Raw genomic sequence first — 16816 nt, forward strand, 5'->3', positions numbered from 1 at the left:
AAACTCAAATGGCCAAAAGACATTTAAAGAATTGCTCAACATCCTTAGCCATCAGGGAAATACAAATCAAAACAACTCTGATACCACCTTACACCTATCAGAGTGGCTAAGATCAAAAATACGATGACAGCTTATGCTGAAGAGGATGGGGAGTAAGAGGAACAGTCCTCCATTCTGGTGGGAGTGCAAATCAATATGGCAGTTTCTCAGAAATTTGGGAGTCAATCTACCTCAAGACCCAGCAAAAGCTCTCTCGGGCATATACCCAAAAGATGCACATTCACACCACAAGAACATTTGATCAACTATGTTCATAGCAGCATTATTTGTTATAGCCAGAACCTGAAAACAACCTAGATGCTCCTTAATTGAAGAATGGATCAAGAAAATGTGCTACATTTACACAATGGAGTACTACTCAGCAGTAAGATAATAATAATAATAATAATAATAATAATAATAATAATAATAATAAACAATAACAACAAATAGTGACACTTTGATTTTTGCATACAAATGGATGGAAATTTTAAAAAACATAACAAAACATCCTGAGTGAGGTAACTCAGACCCAGAAAGACAAACACAGTATTATTCACTCATAAGTGGACATTAGACATAAAGCAAAGAATAACCAGCCTACCGTTCACAACCCCAGAGAAGCTAGGTAGCAAAGAGGACCCTAAGAGAGACACACATGGAAGGCCCCAGGGAGGGAAAATCGTTAAGATCTCCTGGGTAAACTGGGAGGAGGTAGAAGAGAGGGGATGGGAACATGAGTGACCAAGAAAGATGAGCCGAGGGAGGGACGGAGGGAAAGAACAATGGAAGACAGAAGAGATGCCTTGGTAGAGAGGGCCATTATGGGAGAAACCTGGTGCTAGAGAAATTCCCAGGAATCCCCAAGGATGACCCCGATAGTGTCAATAGTGGAAAGGGGGCCTAAGCGGGCCTTCCCCTCTAATCAGATTAGTGACGGCCTTAACTGTCATCATAGAACCTCCATCCAGTAACTGATGGACGCAGTGACCCACAGCCGAGCACTGGGCTGAGCTCCTGGAGCCAGTTGCAGAGAGGGAGGAGGGATCATATGAACAAGGGGAGTCAAGCGCATGATGGGGAAAACCACAGAGACCCAAGCTAGTGGGAGCTCATGGACTAAGGACTGAGGGCGGAGGACCCTGCATGGGACCAAACTAGACCCTCTCAATGTGGGTGACAGCTATGTGGCTTGATCTTTGGGGGGCCTGTCAGTGGGACCAGAACCTATCCTGGGTTCGTGAACTGGATTTTTGGAGCCCATTCCCTAAAGTAGGATATAATACCTTGCTCAGTCTTGATACAGGGGAGGGGGCTTGGTCCTGCCTCAACTTGGTATGCCAGACTCTGTTGACTCCCCAAAAAAGGCCTTACCTCCTCTGAGAGGTGGATGGGACAGGGACTGGGGTTAGTATGTAAAAAAAAAAAAAAAAAAAAAAAAAAAAAAAAACTTTAAATAAAAAAAGGTGCTCTTCCAGCAACCACATGGTGGCTCACAACCATCGATAATGAGATCTGGTGCCCACTTCTGCCCCTCAGGCATTCATCCAGACAGAACCCTTTGTACATAATAAATAAGTTAATTAATTACTTTTAAAAAAAGAAGGACCGGCACCCAAGGCTATCCTCCAGCCTCCGCACACAAGTATACACACACATACTCCCACACATATGTGACCATAAACACACATGCACATGAAAATAAAATAAAAATGGGATCACATGGCAGTTGTCCTTTTTGCTTTCAGTATGACATCCTTGTGGGGCAGCATAGGGCAGGCTTGGCTTCATGTCTAAAGCTGGGTCCGTCTATCTGCACTTCTGTTTATCCGTCTGTCCATGGTTCTTCCTCACCAGCTCTGGGGAATATTGTTGCTGGAAACACTGATGTAGACACTTCCTTTCCCCCCCCCCATTATTTCCCTCCTCATCCCACCTCAGCGTGGCAGACTGAGCCCCAGGTGCGGATGATAAAATGAAGGTTACACATGTTGGGGGTATATGAAAATCTTTACTATTCATTTGGTTTCACGGTGAACCTACTCCTTAAATTTTGTCTGTTTTTTATTTTTATTCTTTGCATGTGTTTGGGGGGGTACATGCACAGAGGTCAGAGGGTAACTTACTGCTGTTGCTTTTCTCCTTCCGTGATATGAGTCCCAGGGATCAAACTCAGGTCAAAAGGCTTGGCAGCAAGTATATTTATCAGCTGAGCCATCTCATCGGCGTGCACACGCATGCTCTCTCTCTCTCTCACACTTTCTCTCTCTCTCTCTCTCTCTCTCTCTCTCTCTCCCTCCCTCTCTCTCCCTCCCTCTCTCTCTCCCTTTCTCTCTCTCTCCCTTTCTCTCCCTCTCTCTCCCTCTCTCTCTCTCCCTCTCTCTCTCCCTCTCTCTCTCTCCCTGTGTCTGTGATTCAGGAAAGAGAAGTACAGCCAAAGGGAACATGAGAGCCATGTCTCTCATATCCACAACTGCACTGACAATTCCCCCAGCTCTGAAGACCCAACCAGGGCAGCTGCCGCACAAACACGGGACAGGGAGGTCACATGGACTCACACCTGGAAACTCTGAAGTTTCTGGAAAGGAAGAGGCTATTCTCCAGTGCTAAAGTTAGTAGCCTCCAGAGGATATGCCCATGTCCTGCTTTAAGAACTGCTGGTGTGAGCTAGTTGGGACAAAGCCGAATGAGGCCACCATGGTCTAATGTTGTAGCAGGCTTCAGCCTTAGCTTAGGCTGGTTGCTTCCTAGCTCTTTTTTTTTTTTTTTTTTTAACCTTTTTTTCTTTTTTTGATTTTCAAAACAGGGTTTCTCTGTATTGCTTTAGAGCCTGCCCTGGAACAAGGCTGGCCTCAAACTCACAGAGATCCGCCTGCCTCTGCCTCCCAAGAGCTGGGATTAAAGGCGTGTGTCACCAACATCGGCTCTTGCTAGCTTTTATAACCTAACTTGTTTCTTTTTATTTACATTTTGTCTCAGGGCTTTTCACCTCCCTCCCTCCCTCCCTCCCTCCCTTCCTTCCCTGCTTTCTGTATAGCTTACTTTCCTGCTGTCTCCATGACTGGCTGCTGGCTGCTGGCTTCTGGCCCCAGGAGGCCCCCTTTCTTTGTCCCTTGACTTTGTTCTCTCTCCCCAGCCTAGATTTCTCCCCCTTACTTATTTTCTCTGCCCACAATCCCCACCTGTCCCTCTTCTGTCTAGCTATTGTCCCTTCAGCTTTTTATTAAACCATAAACCAGCCAGGTGCCCTAGGCAAGCAAGGTGAAACAAATAAGTATCTGTGTTACATTATTAACAAAGGCAACGGAAACAAATGTAACACACCTCCACTTAGTAACATTCCACAGCATAAACAAGTGTGGCACATCTTTACTTGATTAAAACGATCCTCTACAACACTGACCCTAGTCACTTAGGACAGCTTCAGAAAAGTCACTGTGTGAAACAGAGCGCGGTGGCACATGCCTGTAATCTCAGCACTCGGTAGAGGCAGTAAGACTAGACGCTCAATGTCATCCTCAGTCACAGCAAGTTCAGTGTTGGTTACATGAGATGCTGGCTCAGAAAAACACCATTGAAGATGGAGGCACAGAGAGGCCCAAGCACTGGGTCCTAAGGACAGAGATGGACATGATCCCCAGGCCAAGGGTCAGGCGCCAAGTCCCAGCCCTGAAGAAAAGTCATCCTGTACTCAGAGTCCAGCCAGGCCCTCCCACACACCCCTACCCCTCCCACACACCCCCACCCCTCCCACACACCCCTACCCCTCCCACACACCCCCACCCCTCCCACACACCCCTACCCCTCCCACACACCCCCACCCCTCCCACACACCCCACCCCTCCCACACACCCCCATCCCTCCCACACACCCCCACCCCTCCCACACACCCCCACCCCTCCCACACACCCCCACCCCGACATACACCCCCACCCCTCCCACACACCCCACCCCTCCCACACACCCCCACCCCTGCCACATCCCACCTCTCCCACACACCCCACTCCTCCCCCCCACACCCTCCCACACACCCCTGTCCCTGCAACACACCCCACCCTTGCCATCCCATCCCTCACACACACACACACACACACACCCTCCCACACACCCCCACCCCTCACACACACCCATCCCAGAGTCTGAAACGATGAGGCACCCATTCAGACCCCACCAATCATGTGTGTCCTAACTGGCAAACCATCCAGGAAGCCTGGGGTGGGTGAGGACAGAGAGGAAGGAGGAGGCACGCTGTGTCCCTGGATAGACTGAGCCCACAGCACATAATCCTGTTAGGATACTAATCCTCACTTACCCGGGAGGAGAGGCAGCAGCGGCTGAGATACAGCTCCTCAGAAGCAATAAAAAGACAGCAGCTGATAATGTGGGGAGGCCACTAATGAAAAGCCCCACAGCACAAAGGTCAGCGGGTGCCTGGCGATCAGCAGGCCAGCTCCAGGGCTCTGCCCACAAGAGCCAGATGCAGTAGGAGCTGGTGCCTGCAGAGGAACAGCCAGCAGGGTCGGAACAGGGGCACAGAGAAGGAGCCTGGCTTTCTCAGACCCACGGGGTCACTGACCTGGAGCGGAACCACATGTAGGAGCCACTATCCAGGGCCGTCGTGCCTCTCCACCCAAGGTCCTCCCCACCAACACCCTGGTCATAAGATCACAGCCCTCCTGAGGCCTGGATGGTCCCAAGAGCATAGTGATGAACTAGGGACCTACTACTGTCCCTGCTAGCCTCTGCTGTCCCCAGATTCCTGTCCCAGAAGCACGAGGAACAGTCACTGAATTCCCCCGAGGACATTCGGAGTGACAACATGTCCTAGACCCTGTCTGGAAAAACATGGAACTTGGCCATGTCTCAAGTCTAGATCTTTATGACCCAGTCTCTTCCCCATGGGGAATTTCTACTCCAGCTAAGTTATACTGACTGCTTTACCACCTCCTGCCAGCCATGACACCCCCAGAGGATACCAGACTGGGAATCTGGGGAGCCTGCCCTGATCCAGTGTGCCTCCAACAGAAGGGTCAGGCTCATTTCCTGATTCCAGGGTACCAGCATCCCTGGCAGCACCAACCCAACTGCACCAGAGAAGGAGAGAGCAAAGCAGTCCAGACAGGCCCACCTTGATGCTGTGCAGAACCTATCAAGCATCCTCTACTAAATCAAGCATCCTCTACTAAATGCCTGCTGGTGTTGGGCCTTGGGCCAGGAGCTGGGGACTGTGTAGCTCCGCCTCATGGGGGAGACACAGGCGTTCATTCACACAGTCTACTATAGAAAACAGGTGCCGCCTGAACATCTGGACAACTCGGAAAGGTCCCTCACCCATCAGCTAAGGTGGCTCTCCAGGCCTGAGCCCATGTGTGTCTTGGCTGCCCAGGACAATCTTCACCCATGCCACTGTCAATTCTACCTAGTCCCCAGAGCAAGGGTAACTGGGATCGGGTCTCAGAGCACCAAGAGTGTACCCCGTGTGTGCTCTGCAGATGTCCGCTGCGCCCAGGACAGTGTGCTACAAAGACCACACCCAGAGTGGCACAGGACCCTGCTTTCCCAGGCTCACGCCTGCTAATCTGAAAGCCTGGAGCTGACCCAGACTTCAAAGGTGCCGTTGCTGAAGGCAAAGAGCAGCCCAGACCCAGATGTGGTCTCTAAACATTCCTGCATCTTAGAGGCTGGAGATAAGTGGGTGAGCATGAAGCACCTGGGCCTGGGCATGCCAGAGAGTGAGGAAGTGCACCACACACACACACACACACACACACACACACACACACCAGGCACTTATGTATACGTACATGAGACATGCATGCATAAATACATGCCCGCACATATCAAATATATACACCTGTACACATATATGTAAGGCATGTGTAAGCATGTGTTTGTGTGCATGCACATGTCTATACATGTGTACCTGTGTTCCTCTTCTGAATGATAATTCTTGGGGAGAAGTGGCATCCACAGTCTAAGTCGTTAGAACTAGTGATGTATCAAGGAGGCTCTAGTGTTGGGGTTAGAGACTAATTACAATTTATCTTGGGCTATCTTTAGCCCGCCTCCGTGGCAACCCTGAATTCCTGGGAATAACAGGGAAAACCTTTTGGAGTGTGGTAACTTAACAGCCCAAAAGCTCAGCACATCACCCAAAGCGGAGACCTCGCGGCTTTGCTGTGGCCCCATCTCCGATGTACCCACAAATGTGCTCTAAAAGCATCTTGATTTATGACTTTCTTTGTCTGCTACTATGAAAACTTCATGCAACTGCTTCCACATTGGAAGATGACAGCATAAATCTGTGTTCCTGGGTCACAGTCACTCATATTTGGCTCCAGAATAAGCGACATCCTGTCCCCTTTGAGATGAGCTTTTTGCATCTAAAATGTGTGGGCTCCGGGGTTTCAGAAGCTCAAGCCAGGCCCAAGGGCTCACTCTCTTCCTGGTGCCTCCTGATCCAATATAAAACTCAGCCCTCTCCAGCACCATGTCTGCCTGCGTGCCAACATGCTTCCCACCGTAAGGATAACATGCTGCTCTGAATAGCCAGTCCCAATTAAACGCTTCCCCGTATAAGAGTTGCCATGATCACGGTGTCTCTTCACAGCAATAAAACCCTAACTAAGAGGCCCGCCCGCCCTGCCCCTAGCTGGGTGCTCCCCTGAGATCGGGAGCAGGGGGTTGCTGGGAAGACTGGAGCAGTTCCCAATGAGAACCCTGCTCCCGGGATCTGAGACACCGGCCCCCTCCTCCATGGGAAGGACACTGGAGGAGGAAGGGAGAGGGGAAGAAACCAGGGTACACCCCATCAGGGACAGAGGCCACGCCAGGCCCACACAACCCCCGTGCAAAGTCTAGGCTGGTGACCGCCCGTCTTTGGAGATGCACAGGATAAGAGGCCAGGCTGATCCTGGGACTTTGCTCCACTCCTGGTCTGGGCTGTCCATGCACCTGTTCATCCGAGAGCCCATCATGGGACACTCAGCTGTCCTCCTTGCCATGGCTCTGGCCATCCTCCCAGCTTGTGGCACTGGGGCTCCTCTCCAAAGGCAGCACAAGTTACTCCTCGTATCCTTCGATGGCTTCCGCTGGGACTATGACCAAGACGTGGACACCCCTAACCTGGACGCCATGGCTCAGGAGGGGGTAAAGGCGCGATACATGACTCCTGCCTTTGTCACCATGACCAGCCCCTGCCACTTTACACTAGTCACTGGTGAGTGTCAGCTTGGGGACATCAGGTGGCAAGGGGGAGGCACCCTGGTCAAAGGTGAGAGGCCATTGCTCTAAGGAGGGGGCCTCCAGGGGATCCAGAGCACAGACAGGGGCCCTTTGGAAGCCTTCTCTGGTGGCCCCTGGCCAAGGGCTTGTTCCACAACTGTCCCAAGGGGGTGGTATGCCACAGGGCTTTCGGGTGATTGCGGGCTCCCAAGCCTCTACCCCAGGCTTGCTCCACACATGCCCTGCCCCTCTGGCCCCTCTCAGGCAAATATATCGAGAATCATGGGGTGGTCCACAACATGTTCTACAACACCACCACCAAGGTGCGGTGGCCCTACCACACCACGCTTGGTATCCAGAGGTGGTGGGACAACGGCAGTATACCCATCTGGATCACAGCCCAGAGGCAGGTAAGATGGGCCATGCATGGGGAAGCTGAGCTATGACCAAGGGGGACCCACAAACAGGCACGGGCATCCTGCCTCCTGGCATAGAAAGCTGCTCGGTGAGCTCCTGAGACCATGTAGGCAGACATCCCTGAGACCCCGGGACTGAGGGTATAACTGGGTTAGCAGAGGGCTTGCCTGGCATGCATGAAGCGGGCCACGCCCTCAGGCCCTTTGGCACTGAAGAGGAGGATCACATTCACACTGGGTAGCTAACTGACCCAATAAGGAAATGCTGAGCCAAGGGCCTTTATCTGCATCCAGTCTCACTACTGGGCATCTACGTGCTAAAGGGCCAAAGGTTAAACAGGCGGGGTGCAGTGTGAGAAACCAAAGGGGGGATTTCCAGGTGGGTGCAGGGACAACCCTCAGGCAGAGGCCCACAGTGCCGCCTGAGCGGTTGCCTCCCATCATGTGGCATTTGGTCCTCAGCTCCAGAGCCAAAACACAAAGTGAGAGCTCAGCCTCCCCTGATGCTCCATCCAGAGGAGAAAATGAGGGAGGAGCCATGGGCTCATGCGAACTGGGGGTTGAGGACAGACAGAATGGGCAGCAAGGATTTACGGGAAGGTGGATGAGGGGCGGGTGGGACAAGGTGGGCAGAGGAGAAGACCGTGAAGGGAGTCCAGGGGACAGCCGAGCCTCAAGGTGAGGGTGCTGGAGGGCGTGGCAGGGGGAGACATTCCGCATCTACAGCCTCAGTTAGTGCTTGAAGACACTGGGGCTCCACCTGTAGATGGCTTGTCCCTGCCCCTGATCCGTGAAATAAGACCCACTTTGGAAAGCGACAGGCCTCAAGGTGGACGAGGGAGTGCGGAGTGAAGCAGGCAGGCCGGGGCGAGGGGGACAAGGGCTCACACTACCTCATCCTGCAGGGCCTAAAAACCGGCTCCTTCTTCTATCCCGGTGGGAATGTCACCTACCAAGGAGAGGCTGTGACAGTGAGCCGGAAGGAAGGTGCCCTACACAACTACAAAAACGAGAGTGAGTGGAGGGGGAACGTGGACACTGTGATGAAATGGTTCTCGGAGGACGGTGTAGACCTGGTCACGCTCTACTTCGGGGAGCCAGACTCCACTGGCCACAAATATGGCCCTGAGTCCCAGGAGAGGAAGGACATGGTGAGACAGGTAGACAGGACCGTGGGCTACCTCCGGGACAGCATCAAGCGCCACCACCTCTCCGAGAGCCTCAACCTGATCATCACATCAGACCACGGCATGACGACTGTCAACCAGAAAGCCAGCGACCTAGTCGAGTTCCACAAGTTCCCCAACTTCACCTTCAAGGACATCGAGTTCGAGCTCTTAGACTACGGGCCCAATGGGATGCTGATCCCCAAGGAAGGGATGTTAGAGAAGGTATATGGTATCCTCAAGGATGCCCACCCCAGGCTGCACGTGTACAAGAAGGAAGACTTCCCCAAGAGCTTTCACTACGCCAACAACTCCAGAATCACGCCCCTGCTCATGTACAGTGACCTCGGCTACGTCATCCATGGGGTCAGTGGACTACTGCACGGCTTGAGGGTGACACCTTGATGCTATCTACCCCCTAGGGGGTATCAGTCACCCAGGGGACACACTCAGCACTGTGCAACAGGAGTGTGTGTTGCACATTTTGTGTGTGCTTGGGGTAAAGTGTGGGGAGCCAGGGCTCAAGGTTAGCACGAATCACTGGGGGGGGGACAGGAATGGGGTGGGGGGAGAGGACAGGAAACAGTCCATATCAGAGAGGGGATCCTAGAAGTGGCATGTATGGGCACGCACCCTGAACCCTGGGCACACTCAGGGTCACAGACCCTCCACGTGGTCCACAGTTATTCCCTGAGGGTTCGTCTCAGAATTCGTAGGAATCTAGAAGCCATCTCAGCACACGCTGTAAACCAGCCACACAGGTGCCAACCCATGGGGAGCAGGGAAAGACTCAGGAGGTACTGGAGATAGTGTGACCCCCATTAATGACCCAGAGCCCCTGCCCCTACCCCTCCCTGCAGAGAGTGAGTGTCCAGTTCAACAAAGGTGAACACGGTTTCGACAACCACGACATGGACATGAAGACCATCTTCCGGGCTGTGGGTCCCAGCTTCAAGGCAGGCCTAGAGGTGGAACCCTTTGAGAGTGTCCATGTGTACGAGCTCATGTGTCAGCTGCTGGGCATTGTGCCCGAGCCCAATGACGGGCACCCTGGCACCCTGCAATCCATGCTCCTATCAGGTGAGGCAGGAACACCCCTCCTATGGGGCCCACGCTGGCCCCATCTGTGAGCTTGCAAGCCTGCAACCTGGCCACCGTACACACCCCAAGGGGTTGTTGAGAGAGAAGCCTGGGGGGCTCGTGGGGAGAGCTGGGAGCCCGCCCTGGTCCTCCATAAACCAGTGGGGTTGAGCTACAGTCCTCTCTTCCCTCACTGGACCGTCTGTCTTTCCTAGGGTCCGCTCTCCCGCTCAGCGGTCGACTCCACTTGGTGACGGTGTCCATGGTGATCCTAATGGTTCTGGTCAAGGTTATGTAATGCCCCACCCGGTCAAGTTCGGAGGCTCAGAAGGCAGAGGAGGCTGAAAGGATGAAGCCAAGACTCTGCTTTCTGGTTCTCAGCCTGAAGTCCCCTCCCCTGCAGGACACCTCCAGCTCCCCCCCCCCCCGCCCTTCCCTTCCCCCACACCACCTACTCCCACCTCCAGTGCAACAGCTGGAATGCAACCACTGGAAGGTCCCACCACACTGGTGACACCAACCAGCCTGGAAGCCAGAGAACTGCTCTTGGGGTCCCTTTTCAGCACAGGCTTGGAGGACATTGCTGCAAAGCAGACAGGCCATCAGATACCCTCCCCCCACAACAACCCTACTGCCCTCTGGATGTTACCCACTCCTTCCTGCCGCCACCCAGAGCTCCAGTGGAGAGGACTTCAACCCTCACACTGAGCTGGTTGAGGAGAACTTACAAAGGTAACTGGTCCCAGAGTGCCCCGGGAACCAGCCTCACTCTGAGGACATCCCAGCATGACAAGTGACAAGACCACCCTGTTTCTCTGCCCCATGTAGTCACAACCCTTGGCCAAGGCAGAAGAAAGTCATTCGGTTCTTCTGGAAACACAAAACAGGAGCGTACTCAATGCCAGGCTAATGGGGCTGGGGCTCAGGGATGCTCAGTGAACATGACAGTCCATGCCGGGCTGTGGCTCTGGGGTAAAGCCCTTGCCACATGCAGAGGGTCCTAGGCACATCCTCAGAGCCACAAATAATAATAATAATAAATAAAATAAAATAAAGAAACAAAGGAAAAGAAAAGTGGTCCTAGCTCTGGCATCTGTTACATCGAGCACAAGAAGTAACAGTGCTCCCCAGCCCATGCCAGCGCCCATAAAGAGCAGAAAGAGGACGGCCTCAGGCAGAGGCAGGCGAGGGCTGCACACAGGGTCCCTAACCCTAGGCCTCTGGGGTGGGGCTGCCTGGAGCGAGAGGCCAGCACAAGATGCCCAGCACAAGGTGGGGCAGGGAGTTCCCAGGCACACCGGGCTTGACAAGCTTCTGAATGTGGAAGAACCCAGTGGGTTTGAATGTTATGTGCAGAGTGCCTGTGTGCAAGAGAGGGTGTGTACAAGATGCTGGCGTGCAAGAGAGTGTGTGTGCAAGATGCCTAGTACAAGGAAGGATGTGTGCACCCAAGGGAGGCCATGCTGGGTGGAGTGGGGCTCTGGCCCAGGGCAGAACCCGTGAAAAGGTTAGGTCACTCCAGAGCGAGGCATGACCTTCCGGCAGGCACGGAACGGTAGAGGTGATCTAAGGATGAGAAGCTGAGGAGACCTTCAGGTGGCTGAGCACTCAGGATGGGACAGATCCTGGGTGCAAAGGACGAGACAAGACAGATGAAGGGTGATCTGAGGTCCAGTCCCATAGCCGGCATCGGCACCCTCGATGCAAAGATGCTGGCGAGGGCCAGGGCCCGGTAGTTATGATTCAGGTCCATCTCCCGTGCCTGGGAGGCATCCACTTGCAACCATAGCAGTGCAACAGTGTGCCCGGGAGCTTGGTGCCCCGTGGGGCTTGGGCTGGGAGTTCACACAGAAGGCTCATCGGGAGAGTGATGGCATACCAGGCCATGGGACCAGATTAGAGTCCCCTGACAGAGGCAAAGATGATGGGGATAAGTCTCTCACTGAGAAGACACAACCCGCGTGTAACTGGGAGGGAGGTTCAGAAGGGATTCCAAAGACCTTTCCACCCAACCCCCTCTTAGAGGTAAGGAAGGATGCTGAAGCCAGAGCCTCAGCTGACTAGTCCCAGGGCATTAGCAACAGAGCTGCACGCTGGCATGTTCCAAGCCTGCTTCCAGAGGTTCTTGTCCGCACGCAGGCAGGGAAGTGATGACATTCCACCACGCTGGAGTCTGTAGAATGTGCTTACAGCCTTGTCCTTCTGCACGCCAAGGAATGGGCACCACAGGCATCAAGGCTCAAAACCTCAGGCAAGGAGGCTGAAGCAAGGCAGATTAGGCAACTCATGTTCAACAGAGGTCGTTTCCCCTTAGGAGATGGTCATGCAGTGTGTGTCTGCAAAACCACTCTCCAGATAAAGAGAAAGAAGCAAAGGCCGGGATGCACAGTGCCTGCCCATTCTTGAAGTGTAAATTCTCCCACACGGCTTGAGGCTACCAACTGGAGACCGCGTCAGGGAAGAGCTGGCATTGGGCGCAAACTCAGCACAAACGTAAACGCTGCAGGCTCAGCACAGAGCTACACACTGCGATCCCAGACAGGCCAGTGTCTTTCCACCAGCTTCTTCTTCAAAGGTCACCCACACACACTTGCCACCGACGGAGGAGTGTCACCCTGCACACCACAGCCCTCCCCTGCCTCTGGATGGAGTCTGAGAGGAGGGGAAGCCACAGTGCTTCTCCATCCTGAGGTGTACGCACTTCAGAGCCAGGCCTGGAGAAGTGTGCCCCTTCCCACTAACCCTCCAGCAGAAGAGGGTCGCATGACATTAAAATGTCACAGGTTCACATGAAATTAAGTGACAAAAAAAAATTCACAGGCAAATCTCATGTTTCGGTTAGGGTTATGATTCTGGGTGCATGCAGCTCATGGGGGTCACAGATTGAACACACCCATCCTCCCAAAACAGCTTGCGTGAATTTGCCTGTATCCCCCAGGACCCAGCTGGGAGTCACAAGGGCCAGGGAGGCTGGCTCTCTGAGACCTTCCCACTCAGCTCGCCTCTCATCCCATCTCTGATTTATTTCCTGCCCCAGAACGGTCTCCCCTGTGCCAAAACATGATACCCGTTTTCCCCGGGAAGCTTCTAGAAGCTGTCTCTTGGCTGCAAGCAGGCTATCAAACTCTGGACTAGACAGCCATGGGCCCCGCCTCCCAGTTTACCAAAGGCCCCTCCCCCACCCTCATCCCCATGGTGTCAGCCTACAAGCGCCCATTACAGGGCTGGCAAGAAGACCACCTATCCAGCCTTACCACTCTAAACCAACCGCTAGCACGATCCTCAACCCCCTCCTTCCCCCAAAGCCCTCCCCTGGAAACAGCACCGTCCCCTATGGCCTCATGGGGGCATGCTGCAGCCCTACTGGGCTGAGCCTGGACAGGTCTGGACAGTAGAGGGCGCTCTGGTCCCTGGTCTTCTGTGAGTCAGACTCAGGGCATCTGCTGCTTTCAGCTTCTGACATCCGCCACAAGAGGGCGCTGTCTAGTAAAGCACCCTGGGAGTAGGGCTCAAATCCCATTGCTGACACCCAGATGGTGAGTTGCAGGAGCTAATATGAGAAGAGGGACCCAAAAAGGCGTGTCCTAAATAGCTAAGATAGTGGCCAAACACAGCAGAATCGCCTCCTTCTTGCTGCGAGGTAGGCCCCTTTGGCTGGCCAGGCCAATCCTGGCACAAGGGTGGGTTTTGCACTAAAAGAGGAAAAGGAATGAGGAGGCCCTTTGTGAGCCGACAGGGAGCTAGTGTTGCCCGTGGGCCACGGCGCTCAGAAAAACATACAAGGTGGGAAGACAAACAGAGTCGGGGTGACTGGCTCCGGGTGCAGGGCCGGGTGGCCAGGGCCCGCAGCGCAGCGGGAGACCTATTCATTTTCCATATTGAGAGCTGTGTCTGGGTGGCATGGGTTTGAGTAGTCAAACATGTCCCTAGCCTGGCCCCCAACAGGAGAGCTCCCCCAAGGCCTGGCTTCCTGCCTGGAGTTGTTTCTCTATGCAAATGTAAGAATTGACCACTATCCAAGGGAAGCCTGCACCTCACACCAGTGACCAAGACGGTGCTCCATGTAACGTAGACAAAGGATTGTCACCATCCTGCTGCAGAGCGCCTGTGATGGACAGGCCCAGCTCCCTCCAGAGTGACTCCCACTGTGACTGTAACAGATTGCGGGACAGGAGGAGGCTCTGCCCCTTCCTTATCTTCTACTTCTGCACTTGGTTTCAACTTTTGTAGTCGGGACCCGGCCTGACCTACCCTTCCCGGTCGCCTGGAACCGGGTCCTGATCAGCCCAAGAGTCACTTAGGCTCGTGACCCCACAACAAATAGGGTTCTGGAGAAAAGTAACCCACGCCCACTTCCAATGCCTGCATATGCTCATTGGACTGGAGCACACACCACACACACACACACACATACACACACACACACACACACAGAGAGAGAGAGAGAGAGAGAGAGAGAGAGAGAGAGAGAGAGAGGGCGCAGAGCGCTCTGGCTCCAGACCTGCCTATACAGGCTTCACTCCAGCCTCAGCCTCACACCCTGGGCCTGCCCTACCTGGATACAGATGAGATAAGTTGACTGACACCCCCTTTTCTCACTCCTGATGCTGGGTGGCCTGAGGGTTCCTCCCTACAGAGCTGAGTTTCCCCTGTGGGGAACAGGACATAGATGCCTAGGGAATCACCCAGAACACGGCCAACTCTCTTGCCAACTCCTCTGTCCTGGGCAAGTTGCCAATTTCCTGTGGGCCTCACCTCCTTCATCCATAAAATTGGGGGGATCGTAACCCAGAAAGGCAGCCCCTGCCTATATGCTAGCTCTCAGGAGGCTGAGGCAGGAGGATGGCAAGTTTGAAACTAGCCTTGTTTGCATAGTGAGACCCTGTCTCAACTAAAGAAGCAATGGTGGTCACAGTGGTTAGAGCTAGAATTCACAAACAAGTTCCCTAAGAGATGGGATAGCAGATGCCAAAATGGCGAGAAAAATCCTACAGCCCTTCAAGCCCGCTTGTTTGTGAAACAGCTTCTGGTTGCCCCTCCTGAGTCAAGCAGCTTCCTTCCCTTCACAGGGTAGGGTCCCAGCACCACAGGATGGGGTCACAACCCTCTCATCGGCATGACATTCCTGGTCAGCATCACCTTTGACGATTTACGTATGTATATTATTTAGTTTCCTTTTAAAATAAACGTAAGGGGCCCGGGAGAGGGCTCAGTGGGTAAATGCCTGCTTCCCATGCCTAAGGACCTGAGCCTCCAGTACTGAACCAAAATAAGACAAAAAAACAAAACAAACAAACAAACAAACAGGTGCATGTCTCAAACTGACCTGTCTCAAGAAAACAAAACAAACAAACAAAAAAAACAAAAACAAAAAAAACAAGGTTCAGGAAGGTGGCTCACTGGGGAATGGTGCCACCTGCCACCAACCCTGATGACCTGAGTTTAGTAGCCAGAAGCCACATGGTTCGAGGAGACGTACCTCCCTGGAAGTCGCCTTCTGAGCCCCACCCATGCATCGACACACACACACACACACACACACACACACACACACACACACACAATAACGATGTAAATTAAAACTCAAAGCGGGAAGTAACAAGAGCGGTGGCTCACGCCTTTAATCCCAGCACTCGGGAGGCAGAGGCAGGCGGAGCTCTGTGAGTTTGATGCCAGCCTCGTCTACAGAGTGAGTTCCAGGACAGCCATGGCTGTACTGTGAGGGAGGTTTCAAAAAAATAAAAATAAAAATAAGTTGGAAAACAATGAAGGAAGACATTTGATGCTAACCTCTAGTTTCCACATACAAGTGCACACACAAGTTCAAGGGCACACACGCATACACAATAAATTCATTCATTCATGAATTTGAAACAGAGTCTTACTATGTAGCCCTGGCTGTCCTGGAATTCATAGAGATCCACCTGCCTCTGCCTCCCAAGCGCTGTGATTAAAAGTGTGCCACACCAGGCCTGGCGATAAATACATTTAAGTAGGAAAACAACATGGGGTGAATTTAAAATAAGGTGTTGACTACTGCTCACCTCCTCTCCTGTCATCTGTGAAGCCCAGACAGGAAGCTCTGCAGGGAGGCACTTGGCATCCCTGGGGACAGCATACACACTGTCCCCAGGCTGCCACAGAGATGTTCAGTTTCCCTGGCTATCCTGGCCGCCTCCCGCTGTCAGCACATTTGCAAACACTGTGGCGAGTCTGCGCAAAGTTCCGCGTATCACTAGCTCAGCTCAGGCTCTGCACAAACCCCACGCACGGAAACAAAGCCATGCCCCGCATCCCGCAGCCACAGGGACGTAGCTGGACAGTGGTAGAAACATGCCACCCTTTCACTGGCCTTTGTCAACCGGAAGCAGCATATGAAACATCCTGGGACCCACTTGGGTGGTCCGTGTGGGGACACAGAAAGCCCCCTTTGTCAAGAGGTCCAGCCTCTTCAGAGTTGAGCCTATAATGCCAGCTGTCACCAGGAGGTGGCGCTCCTGGGCTCCTCAACTGCAGAAATGCTTTTCCCAGGCAGCTTCCGCAGTGGGAGACAGCATCCTCAGCTACTGCAGCTCCTGATTGCTCAGACCCAGCCTCCCGGATGCCGGCAGGGTGCTTCCAAGTGAATGCGGTGGTTTTGAGAATAGAAGCAGGATGCTGGGGCCCAGGCCTCGTGCAGAATCCACTCAGGGAAATCCCTGCATCCCGATACTCAGCACCAAGGATGCCCGGATTAATAGGTCTGAGATTTGAGCGCCTCGCAGAGGAAACGCGGGGCGCGCACTGCACGCCCATGAATTCGCACGCACACCTCTCAATTCATGTCAGGGTGGGCCTGGGAATCTGCGTGTCCAGGTACTTCTCGATCCGCCGGCCAGGACACCACAGTCT

General features: G+C 53.4%; 1 protein-coding gene across 1 annotated transcript; it reads left to right on the plus strand.

Moving 5' to 3' along the window:
- Positions 1-7009: 7009 nt before the first annotated feature.
- Positions 7010-10223, plus strand: Enpp7 (ectonucleotide pyrophosphatase/phosphodiesterase 7). Its single transcript, XM_051183116.1, has 5 exons — positions 7010-7258; positions 7528-7673; positions 8585-9211; positions 9706-9925; positions 10141-10223. The coding sequence occupies exons 1-5, from the start codon at positions 7015-7017 to the stop codon at positions 10221-10223; spliced, it is 1320 nt and encodes a 439-aa protein (XP_051039073.1). The 5' UTR covers positions 7010-7014.
- Positions 10224-16816: the final 6593 nt, after the last annotated feature.

Source organism: Phodopus roborovskii, unplaced genomic scaffold (assembly GCF_943737965.1).
Source record: "Phodopus roborovskii unplaced genomic scaffold, PHOROB, whole genome shotgun sequence".
In the NCBI taxonomy this organism is placed as follows: domain Eukaryota; kingdom Metazoa; phylum Chordata; class Mammalia; order Rodentia; family Cricetidae; genus Phodopus; species Phodopus roborovskii.